Source organism: Pagrus pagrus (genome assembly GCF_965226575.1).
Source record: "Pagrus pagrus genome assembly, chromosome: 13".
In the NCBI taxonomy this organism is placed as follows: Eukaryota; Metazoa; Chordata; class Actinopteri; order Spariformes; family Sparidae; genus Pagrus; species Pagrus pagrus.
The window spans coordinates 5,087,991-5,102,995 of NC_140197.1; the positions used below are offsets into that span (position 1 = coordinate 5,087,991).

General features: G+C 41.6%; 1 protein-coding gene across 2 annotated transcripts; it reads right to left on the reverse strand.

Moving 5' to 3' along the window:
* Nucleotides 1-3,410: 3,410 nt before the first annotated feature.
* Nucleotides 3,411-13,689, reverse strand: slc16a3a (solute carrier family 16 member 3a). Of its 2 annotated transcripts, none has more exons than XM_084372096.1 (6): nt 13,608-13,689; nt 9,737-10,000; nt 8,516-8,659; nt 7,724-8,343; nt 7,437-7,617; nt 3,411-6,086 (listed from the first exon to the last, which is right to left on the reverse strand). In XM_084372096.1, exons 2-6 carry the CDS (start codon nt 9,957-9,959, stop codon nt 5,674-5,676), a joined length of 1,581 nt encoding a protein of 526 aa, XP_084228222.1. In that variant the 5' UTR covers nt 9,960-10,000; nt 13,608-13,689; the 3' UTR covers nt 3,411-5,673. The 2 variants fall into 2 exon arrangements, with proteins under 2 accessions (XP_084228222.1, XP_084228223.1); XM_084372097.1 differs by having other exon boundaries at nt 9,737-9,971; nt 13,608-13,652.
* Nucleotides 13,690-15,005: the final 1,316 nt, after the last annotated feature.

The following is a 15,005-nucleotide window of genomic DNA, read 5'->3' on the forward strand; positions in this document are numbered from 1 at the left end:
ACAAAGAAGTGGTTGAGATAAGTTGCTTGACTGTGGGCGTCGTGGATCCATCAGTTAACACATTGTATAAGGCTGTGTTGGCTCCGTGTTTGTCTTTACTCACCATCATCTACTGCCTGACAGCAACATGACTCACATGCTCCTGTGATGACTTTATAAAGTAAGTAATGATACAAAACACATTGTGACATGTTTACACTCAAGACAATAAAGCAATTGGCTGCATGTTGTCCTCCTTCAGAATATATTTGTTTTTCTTCACAATGGACACAGAATTTTGTAAAAAAGAAAGCAAGTGGCTTCAGTGTGTTTCAAGTGATATCAGTAACAAAGTGAGAAAAGGGGACTTAACAGGGGTGTGGACCCATTTTGGCGTTAATGTTCAACACTTAAACACACTTAAAAATCAAACATATAGGAAATAAATCCAGAATATCATTGTTAAAGCAGCTGCATGGTTTGTAAATGAGGCTCAGATGTGAGGTTTTCTCTTTAAATGTCAGAGTCAACTCCGAACCATCGTTTGACTGTTCAGCTGCAGTTTTATCACACATAGACACACAACAAATCACAGTGAGCCACGCTTTTATAAGAAAACAAGAAATGAATGCAAAGGAGAGCATGGTATTCAGCAAAATACACTGTCTTACATTTTGAATAATATATTCTAAAACGTCTGAAAATAACATACCAAAAATAATATTTTATGAACTGCATATAGAAGCATAAAACTATTATTTAAAAACAAAATAAATGTTTTATCTAACAGGTATTGGTGGTGGATTTGAAAAGAATCACACATTTGATTTTGTAGATTGTCCTGCTGACTAGCTTCTCTGATAAATGGAGTCCCTTTCCTCAGCAGAGTGAGACGTCACATCAAATCTTACTCACTGTAGAAATCCTCCATCACCATGGATACGGATTGATGCATCAGTCACCCAGCTGTTGTGTTATATTCTGTGCTGTTTCCCTGCAACCAACAACAGTGTGTGTTCTAAGAAACAAATAAGTAATATGTTTGCCTGTACTGTAATGATGAGTCTATTGAATTAACAGACCAAATGATGTCTTCCCTTCTCATTCTTACTTCATTACATGCTCTCTGAGGACAGTGTAAGGAAGAAATAGAAAAGGTTAATGTGCATGATCAAAATAACATGTCATGGAGCAGCGAGACAGAAATGATGTTTCCTTCATTCTTTTCAAGCTGTCACTTAAAGTCTCTGTACGAGATGAACTTGATGATCGGAGCTTAGAAACCACTGCTGAAAACACTGCGTGCTCCAGTGTCAGTATGGAGAATTCCTTTAACACTTAAAGGATTAATTATGTATTTATTTTTGTGCCACTTGCAGACAGTGGAATCAGCCGGAAACACAAAATTAATACATTATCACCATATAATGTGATGTGTCAAATATGTTGGCAAACACTTGACTATTATCATATCTAGTGGACACAGATCAGAGCATTAGTATTCATGTGGAGTTTTGTATGGCCTCCCAAGGAATGAAAGTAAAATATGTACCCTTCTTTTAGCTCTGGTTTGGTTACCACAAGCTCCGGGGAGAAATATTTGTCTCTTTAGCTGCTAAATACTTTCTTTTATTTTCACCAGCTGGTGGCTAAATGTAGCTGCTGTTCCAGGCATGGATGCATTAAGGAAAATCTGGAGCGTCAGGGGCAAAGTCCCATTCATTCCTATGAAAGCTTTTGGTGCCACTCTGAAACCTGCTTTACCGGCTGGGAGCCAGTTCTGGCTGTCGAAACACAAAGAACTGGTACCAGAGAAGGCACTGGCTCTGCAGTGGCACGTGAACCGCTTTGGTCGAAAGGAGGTAACAAGTCAAAAAGTTTGACTTCCTGGGTGTAAATCTTCCACATTGTACAACCAAACCCCTAGGATCAGTGCCAATCAGAAGCCAATTTGACAAAGCCACTCAACCATGTAATGACCACGTCACCTGATGCACACCGGCCCAAAAAGACCAGTGACTATCAGTACATTGTGAAGGAAGCATCTGTAAATTGCTGGATACATTTTCTGAGCGAAACCACCCAAAATGACTTTTACTATCACAATTTGATCCATTCAGTCCAATAACATTCGTACAGTGTAGAAGGGCAGCACCATTAAATTGTTTCATTCTTATTCAAGTTAGCGGTGGGTGAGAGCAGAAGTTAGCCACTGGGCCAGTGACAGTCTCTAGTGAGCATGCTCTATGAGCCTCAGTGTGGAAGCTATGCTGAAGATCCAGGTCATTTTACACACAGGAAGTCAAACTTATGGCTTCATGCTCCACTGAGCAGCTTTCATGGGAATGAACGGGACTCCGCTTCCAATGCTGTGTCCAGGTTTCCCTTATTACATCCATGTGTGGCCAATAGAAGCGTAGTCCTACACTAACTTGAATGGGAATATAACCATTTAATGATGTAAATCTTTTACAGCTGCATCTTTCGCAATGTAGGCTAATGGTTAAAAGTCCTTTTGGGGCAGAATGCATCACGTGATACACACCTTGGCCGCTGTGTCAGTGTTAAATTGGCTTCAATTGTTCATGGGAGCTTGGTTCAAGACAGTTTTTTTGCGCCTCTTTGTTCTGTAAATAAGGTACAAAGTCGGATGTCATTGTTGCTCCTCCTCTGAGCCAGCAGCAGAGGTAGTAACAGGGCCAAACTAACTTATGTGTAAAAAGAGTAAACCGGAAAGGCAGCTCATTATGTGTGTGCCTCACAGCCGTGGAGTTTAAAAGCAGCTAGCAGCTCATAAGACTTTTAAAGGAAGAGCAGTAACTGAAAATGTCTGTAAACGTTCCAGGTCCAGGCGCTCCTGACTATTTGAGCAGAGGATAACATCAACTACCATACAACACGGACAGCTGATTTCCATGTTATGCCATTGTTTGGAAAATGCAGGATGAAAGACATGATGACATCTTTGTAAAAAGGGCTCTTGTCTGTCTGTGCGCTTATCAGAGCTTGTGTCCTGCCTGCTGCTGCTCCTCTAATGCTGAGGGTTGTGAGAGTGAACCAAAACAGTTGTGGGCCCTGAAAGCAAACAATGAGATGAAAGATACTCAAGCGGAAGTGAATAACAGCTTTGGATGATCATTTTCTGTGGATTTGTCAGTACAAGCATGGCTCCATTAATAATATGAAAATATGTATTAGTGCAGCCTTGAACTGTTTAAGGACACAAGTACAGTATGCTACAGGGCGCCTGGTATCAGGACAGCCTACCAAAACTTGATGCTTTGCCAATAGAATGGATCATGACAGTTCAAAACAGTTATTTTAAAACCGCGATCTTCCGTTTATGTTCACTCATCATTCCACCATTTGTTGGCTCTGATTACATTTTAAACAGCAACGTCTATGAAACTAAACACGAGCAAAGTTGTAAATAAACTAAATTTTCCTTTAATATTCTCGTTCACTGATACACACACACAAACAGTACAGACAATACAAAGCATGAAGGCCACACGAGAGTCATCTAATAGTCAGTTTAGTGAAATTTCCTCTGTCTGTTTTTTGCTGCTCTAACGGTAAGCCATGTCTGTCAACACGTGCTGTGTCTGCCTCTCCACTACATGATCTTTATCTTGGGCAACTCTTAGACCACGATGTGAACTTGATGCTTTTCGGGGGAAAAATGCAAATTGATAACTCACATAAGCTTGATGTTTGATTGACAGTTAACCATAGTCACAGGCGTACATGTGAATGCTCCTCAAAGGCAAAGTCTGTCAAGTGAAGGTGACTCTCAAAGACTGTAAATATCTCATGGAACACAGTGATGAAGAACATAACAAAGATGTGGGGAATTTTTGGGCTCTGCTTATAATCCAAGAGGAAATCACACCGCTACCACGAGACAAGGACAATCTTCAAGCAACTGCAACATTAACACCCCATGCATGTAGCAACCATTTAATACTGATATGACGCAGAGAACTTGTCACTTCAACATCTAACCTGCTTCACCTGTGACAGCACAGACCAAAAGAGAGGATACTTACACTGCGATGACATCAGGTGGTCAGGGGAGAATGAGCCTTTCAAGCTGTTTCACAGCAAACATTAACCAATTTAAGCAAAGGCGTTCCTACTTACACAGTTGAGCTCTGTGTCTCTTCATAACACGGCAAAAGAAAAAAACAGCCTTTTGTTTTTAAAGGAGAAGGCTGGCCTGATTCTATATTTCTTTACTGCCAACAAATCCAATGAAAAGACTTGCAATGTGTTAGTCCATCCCTCAGTACTTGCTCTCAGCCCTGAGCCCATTGGTTCCTACTGCAGAGGTAAATCTTTTAAATGGCTTCACAAATATAGAACTTAAAATGTAATGCAATCTCCTTAAACAACTGGGCACTGTAGTCTTTTTGGAAATGCTTCTCAAACAGGAGGATATAATGCATCTGTTGAGGACTATTTCCAGCTATGGATGAATACACATTTGATACTACAGTATTTCCTGCAGCAGGACAGAGCTCTGTGGCACTAAAGAATAAGATACAGTAGGCTATATCACATATCCTGTGCCTCAGCCAAAAAGCTGCACTTGAACACACCGCCACAAGACTACAATCGACGGCCAACTAGCTCGTACGTTCTGCACGTCCATGAGAGGAAATTACTCTTCATACCACCAGGTGCCGGTAGTCCGTATTCGTCATTCTAAAGGGAAATCAGAGACTCAGATATACACAAACTATTGTTATGATGAAACCGAGTTTGCCTACCACAATATAGCCACCTGTTATCGAGAATATATTTGTTGGAAATGTTGACTAAATGTAACTTTTTGGGCAAACTGCACCTTTAACTGGCGACCAGGCCTTTAGTGAGATAAACTGATTTTTGGTTTATATTTTTATTTAGTGTTTATTTGACAGGAACAACACACTTATTACACTATCAATCAATCAATCCATCAATCAATCAAAGCTTTATTGTCATTAAGCTGTACCTACAAAAGTAGTGCAGCAAAAATGAGATTGCGTTTCTCCGGGATCCCATAACACGAACACAATAAATACACACAATATATTACTATAATAATTTAAAAATAAAACTATGACTAAGGCTCATAAAGTGCAGTAGTGCGCTTGCTCCAGATCAGCAGTTCAGTAATCTAACAGCTTGTGGAAGGAAGCTGTTGATTAGTCTATTTGTTCGGCCTTTTAGACTCGGAACTAAGTCTGAACTCGATGACTAAAAGTGGTTTGCACCTGTACTCTTGATGTTTTCATGGGATTTGTTGACACTAAGAATATAGAATATCATCACAATCGTCCTTTACCTTTAATGCTGGTGACTACATCAAAATTAAGCCTGTGACTTTTGTTATAAACTCTATAGACAAGGCAGTGCGGAGTAACTGATTTCTATGATACTATAGAAACTATGAACCACCACATTTTAAAACATCCAGTGACAAAACATTGCTATTATTCCATACGGCAGTGACACCTATCATCCCTCCCACCCAAGCCCCCGCAAATGATACACACAAACACCTGGAATGAACACTGAATGATGAGGACGGCACAACAATCCAATGCGTTGCTCATCAGAACACTCTGAAGTACACTTCATCCTGCTCTAGGTTTATTTGAAAAAAACGGAATGCCTCATGATCTCATCCAGCACTCTCCATCCTGCTCACAGGCATGTTTCAGGACTGGTGGCCATGTCACCATTTTGTTGTGGCTCTTTCAAGAACCGTTCCACTTCCTGTGAGTCCACTGTTAAACTCTCTGGCCTGACCTCCCCTACTTTCTCTTTGTCTTTCACCCTCTCCTCCTTTAACTCCTTTATCATCTCCTTCTTCTCTTTCTCTTGCTCCTCTCTTGCTCCTTTCTCCTCCTCGTCGTGCATCTCTGCAGGTTTGATGGCCACGTCTGTCTTGGCCTCGTCAGTCACTGTGATATTTTCAAGCTTGTCTGCTGGAGTTGATGATTTCTTTCTGATAAACAGGAAGTTACAAGTAGCCAGGACCACAGCTGAGAGGACCACCTCACTTCCTGCCAGCAGGAAGACATACATGTAGTTCTTGGTGGCGTCAAGAAGTCGGCCTGAGGCAGAGGACAGAGAAACAGAGACACAGATAAGAGGATAAAATGGAAATAAACACTAGTTTACATACATATTTTTTATTTACTCTGTGATATCATACAGGTTGGAATACAGATGTAGAACAGTAGAAATCTGTCCAAGTGTGGCAGCAGTGCTTGAACTGTATCTAATAATTATTTGAATAATAGGATGGATTTCTTATTTTTGAACAATCCAATATTGCAGATATAGACAGATCTTTTAAATATGTGAGTTAATCCTAACTGCCTTTGACAGACCAACCTGCTGTTCCTACACACAACATGTTGTTGAGATTTTAGAGTGCGTGTTAGCCTGCTTCCACCGACGGCTACCAATAAAATCCCTTCTCTTTGTATAATTCCAGACTGATACCATGTAACCACATTGTCCGTGGTGATGGTCCAGCTGGATACAGTCATCTCTCTCTCACTCTCCATATGTTTCCTATCTGTCTCTCTGCTGTCCTCTATCAAAAAAAAGCTGATGATCAAATAAACCTGTGTACCTAAACGTACTTAAACGTATCAAATAAGTACCCAAAAGTCATACTTTGTCAAAGTAAAAGTCACCCATACAAGTAGTTTCTGAGTGAAAGTCAGATATATCAGATATTAAATGTACTTCAGTATCAAAAGTAATTTTCTGGCAATAAATGTACTTATGTATCAAAGGTACAAGTAAAAAGTAACTTATGGCCCTGTAGACTAATTTGTTCTGAGCTTGGTTAATTAAGGCTTATGACAGTGGTCATGTAACTTGTGTAATGCCTCTCCACTCTCTCTTTCTGCCCTTCTGGTGCCAGCAGACACCTAGAAACCTCCCGACAGAACGCGCTTTACAAACGCTGCACATTTCAATATCAGTGATGTCCTCTGTCCCCGACAATATCAAAACCAAACCTGCATCCTTTAATATTTCTCTTAAACCAGTTCTGTCCACTCAAGATTGAGACCATGAGGCATGCTAGAAGTTTAGTCTATTTTAACCCAAACCATGACCTTTTCCTAAACCTAACCAAGCAGTTTGTTGTTGTGTTGCCAAACTGTGTCAAATAACTGAAAATAGTAAGTCGACATTGACTTTTGGTGTCACAAGGTGCATTTTAACTAATATGAACTTTCATCTCTGAAAAATGTTGGTTTAGTTTCTGTCTGCTCTTACATGTAAACCTAAATAATATGATGTGGGCTGTTAGTAGCTGGTATAGCTTTAACACTTGGAGTTAACGAAGTCCCTACATGTATCAACAACTCTAGTTCTACCGGTGCCATGACAATATTAAAAGCAAGAAATTGCACGTTCATGTTGTAGTTTCTGTGATTACTGACCTGCACCAGGAGGCCCCACCAGCACACAAATGGCCTCCATGAGCAGGACAAGGCCAATGGCACTGGAGAACTTCTCAGTACCAACTATTGTCATAAGAACCTCGAACTGCAGCGCACCCACCATACCATAGGAGACACCAAAGAAGATGCAGAAGACCACTAGCGATGTGTAGTCCTTGGCCTGGGAACAAGTGTGAAATTCATTGCAAAGGAAGAGCAGAACCAAGGTTTTACATCAGGAGACTACGCTTTTCATCCCAGTTCCTAATGAGCACACAATCTCTCACCTGTGATCCGATGAGGTCAGTGGTTCCATTGAAGATCAAAGCAAAGCTGAAGAGGTAGACACAACGAGGCCGCACCCATTTCAGTCCGGCAATCACACCGCACGTGGGCCGTGCAAAAATGTCAATGAAGCCCAAGATAGTGAGCAGCAGAGCTGATTTGGTGTCCTCATTCCCAAGCTCCTTAGCATAGCTCACAACAAACACAGGAGGCACAAACAGGCCCAGCACCATGATGGACGCCGCCACCGTGTAGATGAGAAACCCACAGTCTTTAAACACAGAGAAGTCCAACAGTTTGGCTTTGGGCTTCTTCTTCTTCTCTGCCCCCTCTTTTCCTTCTTCTTTGTCCTGCTCCAGGTCCGCAGCCTTAAGCGCCTTGGGGGGCACCAAAGGTTTCATGAGGGCTGCACACACACAACAGTTGAGTAGAATGCCACCCAAGATAAGGAAGCCCCCCCTCCATCCGTATTGGTACTGGAGGACCTGGCCCAGTGGTGACAGGCAGCACAAGGCCACAGGGCTTCCTGCTGCTGATAGCCCATTGGCCAGAGGACGCTTCTCACTGAAGTAGCGGTTGAGCATAATTAGAGATGGTTGGAAATTCAGGGCTAACCCCAAACCTGCAGCAGAGGAAACAGAACTGCTTACATTCTTATACTTTCTTTATTTAGGCATTTATTCAACCATCAAACACCAGATCTATTGTTTTGGTGCAAATCCCCAATCACCAAAGGTTTACCATCTTTACAATAATCTACTGGAAGGTGGGAAACTCTGAGCAGACAGTCAGACCTGTAACGACTCCAGCAGAGAGGTAGATGTGGATGATGCTGGTGGAGAAGGAGGCCAGGATCATTCCCAGAGAGGCAAAGAGGCCGCCCACCATCATCACTGGACGACATCCGAAGCGGTTAACCAGCACACTGCACAGAGGACCTGGATAAAAAGTAACAAACTAGGCAGTAATTCAGAGTAGCCTGCAGCATGAACACAAGACAGCTTTAGAGATGTTGATATCTTTCCATCTGACTCATGGTCAGGCAGCAAACAAGCGTTTTTGCAGTTCAACTGTTGTTTCTTTAAGCATGTTGAAATGTCCTTCAGAGAACTAGAATGGCACTCAGTAGAGAGCATACCTCCACCAGGGCCCAACAGTCCTGTATCACTCTACTTTTAAACCAGCCATAACTGCTTAACCAGAATTTAAGCTTCTTCCTCTAAAACAAAAATGTACTTACGTAAGCTTCAACCAATAAGATAATGCCGTCTACCATCAATCAATCTTCAACTTTAAGCGGTGAGCGAGAGGCGCAGAACACAGACTTCATGTCAGAAAGATGCCGCTGGAGCGCAGTGTTTCACTCATCACTGTACAAAAATCATTTATAACTTTATTCACTGATTTGGATGAAACTGAATCATATTTTATGGAGACGATGTTGTCTGGTTTTCCCTCTAATGTCCTCCAGCTGCTCTGCCTGAGCCCTTGTTGATTTACAGAGTTTCCTGATGAACAGATGGTTTTACCTGTCTCTATAGTAACCACTTACAGCTGCAAAAAGGCAATAAGTGTATTTCCAAACATGTCTAATTAATCCTTTAATATTGGCAGAGCACATCCACAGCAGCCATGAACGATGTTTTGATTTGCTGTTTGCGTATTCCTCACACTTGTTAAAATAGCAAAAGTTATTTAAAGTTTAAAATTAGTAAAGTGAATGAATAAACTCAGAATTATGGTGAGACGGATAAAAACCATGAACAAAACAAGCATAGAAACATAGAAGTTCATGTCGTTCAGAGTGGCATATTCTCATATAAAAACTTTTTAGACATTTATTTAACATTAGATATGAAGATGCAGACCATAATATAATCACCATCTTGTTGATGTTTTTACAGTTGCTTCATAAAGAAGGTAATTATGCAAGGCTGCATTAAAACATTCAGCTGTTTCTTGTTTCAACCTGCTGTATGTGTTACACTGTACGTACTGTACGATCTGCAGCCTACCTGTGCCATAGAGCATGGCTAGCAGTATAGAGGAAATCCAGGCAGTGTCGCTGTATCCCACCCCAAACTCCCGGATCAGCTCTTTGAAAAAGACACTGACTGCTTTAGGGAAAGCGTAGGAGAAGCCAGTGATGACAAAACAGCCTGCCAGCACCGCCCAGCCCCACCCTCCATCTGGAGCCTTCACCCCTCCTGCACCCACGTCCACCGCCACACCTCCCATGATGCTCTCGGGCTGTTTTTGAAAAGGGGCAGACAGAGAAGCTGCAGGAAAAATGAAAATGACAACAAGCAGTTGGATCAACTTTTACTGTACGTCTCATGTAATGCTGCACCATGAATAAAGGCCACCAGCAATTAGACTGCTCCCATATTTAACGTACTTAGCCAAACTGAACATGTGTAGCATAAACATTACAATACCATTTTTAAATTAACTGTGATATAATTATCATCAAGTTGAACTGCCAGAAACTCTTAAAGCTTCAGCTCCATTAGAGCTAAGTAGCATTTGACACCTTTGCTGTTTGGCCCCTTAAAAGTGCAATATGTACCACCCACCCAGCCACATCCTGTTCACCTGCTGCCATCTGACAAAAGATACAGAAGTATCCGCTGTCATACCACCAGACTACAGAGCAGCTTCATCCCCCAGACTGTGAGGATGCTGAACTCATCATCAACACTCCATTTTAAAAAATATTGTTCTGTTTTGTTCTTTTTCTGTGAATGTCAGGCACATTCAAAAATAGTTTTTGTTTTTGAACCCTTGTGTTTTAAAACCCCCTAACCCTAACCTGTCAAATTCATGCTCCAAATGAATAGGGGGCAGCATGAGTCTGGCCGGACTGGGAGCTTTGAGAACCGGAGTACTGTTGGTGTTGTTAACACTGCTAGCACAGGAGCTTTGGACTGCCAGAGGAGATAAAGACTACACAGCCAACAGTCACGTTAGTGACATTGTGTCGTTGAACGCTCACCAAAACCCGTAACTTAAACATTGTACTCTCCTTTAACATAACTGCAGTTGTCAATATGACCAGATTTATTGTTATTTTCATCTTTTTTAATACCTTTTCTAGGCTGCTGTGACGGCCATGTTGGTGTTGGTGACGTGAGTTGAGTTAGACGACGTAGTTCACTGAGCAGTTTAACACCAAACTACATGATATTTTAATGTAATTACGACAAACAGCAACTTTCTTGACTTGGAAAATTATCTTTTTAATTCACAAACATTATATGTGTGATTCATGGTACAATTCAAACAGGATCAAAACATTTATTGGTCTCTCCCCATTTTTTTCTGAAATAAGGTCACATGGTGGTCCACCGGATGGGCTGTGACTTCAGATCTCTATGCTGCAGGTATCAGTCAGTGGCCACCTCCAGAGGACTGAGATGTTCTGTTGGACCACCTTACAGGACGTAGATAACTAAGATTGAGACTAAAGATAACATGTCCCTATAAAGGCAGCATCCTGATTCATACGTACAAGTCATGAAAATAAAGAAGCATCGTTCTTGTATTGCAGAGTAGAGCTAATGTAGCTATTCCTAGTATGAAAAATATAAGATCAGGCTGAGTTTTACAGGAAATAATCTGTTAGAGCAGCAGTATAATGCTTTACTTTCTAGCTGCAACCTCAGTTTTACTAGTTAGTTACTAGAATCAAAACATCACTACATGACACTCACTACTTTAACTTTTCACTCAACTTGAACTTTTCCAGCACAGTGCAGTGGGAAAATTATATTAAACAGATGAGCCAATCAAGGTGTTTTCAAGGCTACACGGTAGGATGTTCAGTCCGACACCTGACCTCAGTGCAACCTATCGTGTGTTTTACAGATAAAGATACCAAACTGAAGGCAGGCCCGTTCCCCACCCCACCCTCAGTGAATCAAGCAGGAAGTGAAGATGGCTGCAGCGCTCGCCTCTCAGAGCGTCAGCAGCTGCACATCTGTGGGTTAAAGAATTCAGGCAGTCATCGACCGACAAGTATTTGAGACCGGTTATCCAACATGACAACTTCATTCTAGCTTGTTTAGTGTTTTACATCAATGTTCTCATACAATTAGCATAGTATTTTTTTAATAAGGGACACAATTACTACGTGGTTCATGTAATGCACCTGTAAGAATCCTTCAATTTAAGCTGAATGTCAGCCCTAACACTGTCACTGTCTCTTGTGTGATCATCCTAACACTTGGACTGCACTGTAAACTCAATTCAATCACCAGAAAAACTAAACTGTTAACAAAATAATTCATGAAAATTGTCATATTTAGAGATATTATCTGATTCAAACAGTAGCAGTTGATTTTAGTATTTTCCCTCCTCACATCGAGCCAGTAAAGTATTTACAAGCCAGCAGTCACCAGCAAGTGTAAATTACTAATACAGTGTTTGATTTATGTTCCACTGGGTCTGTGGAGCCAGACATTACTTTAACTACCACACATTATACTTCAGCCAATGACGTGTGTCTGTGTGTGTGTATATGTGTGCAGAGCATGAAAAGGATGGTGGCCAGGATGCATTTGTTAGTATCTTAAAAGACCCAGGAGACACTTCTCTCCCTCTCTCTAGATTTCTACAAATCAAAGTAGTAAAGACAATCAGTTACTGTTTGGACAGTGAGGAAACGGCTAGTGGCTCCATCCGCTAATTTACAACCTGTTGAAGAGCTGAAGGAACAAGCTGAGAGGGTAAAAATGCAGGCTGGGCTCAGGCCAAACAACCAGCAATCCAGTGTCTCCTGGTAACATGATCATTTCAAGGCTCACACAGACGGGAATGTGACGAGGCCCACCTAAACACACTATTGACCACCAGAGCCACTGTTTCAGACAGTCTCCAGGGAAATATGCTGCATTATTACACTGTCATGCACAGCTCAGAAAAATACACTGAATTCATTGCTGGGAATATTGTTGGACTGTAATATCAGCTTTCATGAAAATGTCCTCCGAGTCCCCTTGAATATTGAAGTCTTGATGTTGCACCCTGTGCTGAAAATCAAACTGGCTGATTCAGCTCAAATGTCCTCCAGCTCATTGATGACATTTAAAAAGAAATTTCACTACTGAATTTTACAACACGAACACAACAGTGACCTGGAAGTTAAGGGACATGATTGGGTGCATTGACAAAAACCAAGAGTGCTTCTTTAGAGCTTGAGTGGGACGAAGGAAGATTCAACATATATATATAAAAAAAAAAAATTCCCCAAGTCCCCAGCTACTTCAGTTGTTTAGGAGAATAATGCAATGATGTTTTGCTGTGAAGCTCCAGAAATGTTTTGAGGACTTACAAAGTTCACCTGACTTTCCATCAGCATGGAGGGTGTTTGGGTGAACTGTTCCTTTAAGAAAAGGATCAGAAATACGTCTCTAGTTCCTTCACACCACATTTATGGTATGGTATGCAGTGGTATGGTACGTCTATGGTGTGGACACGTTTTTTAAACTTATTCCTACTTTTCTTTTTCTGTTCAATCACTCTTGAGTATTGAGTTTAATATTAATAAATGTGAAAGGCTTCAGACTTGCTCGAGCTGAAGTCACGTCACTCCACACAACATGCCACTTACATCAGAGGAGCCGACACAACCTAACCTGCACGAGCTCCTCACGTCACGAGATGTCACGACATGGGCGGCTGGCATCACGTGGGACACCGAGCATCACAAATGACAAATCACACCATATGACGGACATTCAGGATATACAAATGTGGCTATTAATATTCATGTGGCAGTGACAGACCGGCCACACACTGAATTGTTTTAGTAGACAAGAGGTGAAATATAATTGTATCGCTCGTGATGTGAGAATACAGGTCGTGACAAACTGTTGAGTCTCTTACCGGGTGATGCTGCTGAGCCGTCCCTCCTCTAGCCTCTCTCCTCAGCACCGGAGCCGCGTTTCTCTCCGCACGTCTGCCTGCGGACCGACAGCAAGGGGGAGAGCCCTCCTCCTGCTGGCTGGGTCCTAATGCCTCCATGTCACCGTCCTCACTCAGCAGTGACCAATGAGAACACCGGCCGCTCTGCTATTTCTGGCCTCTTGTGTTATTAACAGTGTTGGGGAGACTGGGACTGGTCGGCACCATCTTTTATCTCTTCTATCAGTGTCATCATTTAGCTCATAACTGTGGCTGTAGTAATAAGACTGAAGATCCCAACTGCTCTGTATAAGGTGTAATGGCTCTTTAATTTTCAATGCATATCATAAAAACACATTTTAAACTTCAGAAAAGAGCATTTGTGTTTTGTTTGTTTGTTTTTAGTTTTTTCTTAAAGCAACAAATTGTAAATTGCTGGTGAAGAAAGTTGACTGTTGTGTCTCACCTGATCATCAAATACTGATGCTTTAGGTTGGCATCTGATCCAAGCTGCCAACCTAAAGCGTCAGACCACCTCTTGTTGCTCTATATAAAAAAAATTGGCCACCCCTTGAATTCATACTCCAAATAAATAGTGGGCGGCACATCACCAGAGTCACCACTAACCATTAGCTAGTTAGCTCAGTTAGCCTGCGTTCCTATCATAGATGTGTTAGACTGGTTTACAATTAAACTACACCCGACCACTGGACGGAGAAGCTTTTCAGACCCGGGGAGGACAAGATGCCTTTGACAGAATGTCAAACCTGTTATTTCTTCATATTCTATTGTTAATTTTATTTAAGTTTTGAATATTTTAAACAATAATGTGTTAATATTAAGTGGTTCTCCTGCAACTTAGTTTTGGACTGTCATAAACTTGAGGGACTTTCAACAGGCAGATTTTAAAAAGAGTGGTCAAAAAATCAGGCTTAAAGTCACTACAGTTGGTTGTATTTCCGTTAGGCCGGTAGCTCCTCAGAATTATACTACATTTGTGTTGTCTTGCCCATCATTGTTTTCAGCTTTGTTACTGAAACACGTACTGCCCATTGCAGAAATACTGTCATCATCATTGGAGAAGAAAGCAGGTGTTTTGGATTAAGAGCAGCAGACTTTGAGACCATCACATCCCACAGCATCCTTTGACCACCCGACCTGACCGTTTGGACCGCCCCATGGAGGAAGAGACTCAGACTAAGAGCCATGCTAATCCAGTTTGGTTTAAGGCTGCTGCTAGTTGATGTCTGGTCAAAGGAAAAGGAAATGGACAAAATGGGACTCAGGCTGGACAAACAACGTGATATCAGAGACTGTTGTGTCCACAGAGACCAGTCCACACCACAGCATCTGGGATCAAGTTGTTGCACTTGACAGGCG

What these genes read in the sequence shown, in the direction of transcription:
- slc16a3a (XM_084372096.1), bottom strand. Translation starts at nt 9,959, where the DNA reads ATGGGAGGTGTGGCGGTGGACGTGGGTGCAGGAGGGGTGAAGGCTCCA. An exon ending in CTCTGCTGGAGTCGTTACAG is followed by an intron (nt 8,344 to 8,515) that starts GTCTGACTGTCT and finishes CCTCTGCTGCAG; the next exon opens with GTTTGGGGTTAGCCCTGAAT. An exon ending in CTGACCTCATCGGATCACAG is followed by an intron (nt 7,618 to 7,723) that starts GTGAGAGATTGT and finishes ACTTGTTCCCAG; the next exon opens with GCCAAGGACTACACATCGCT.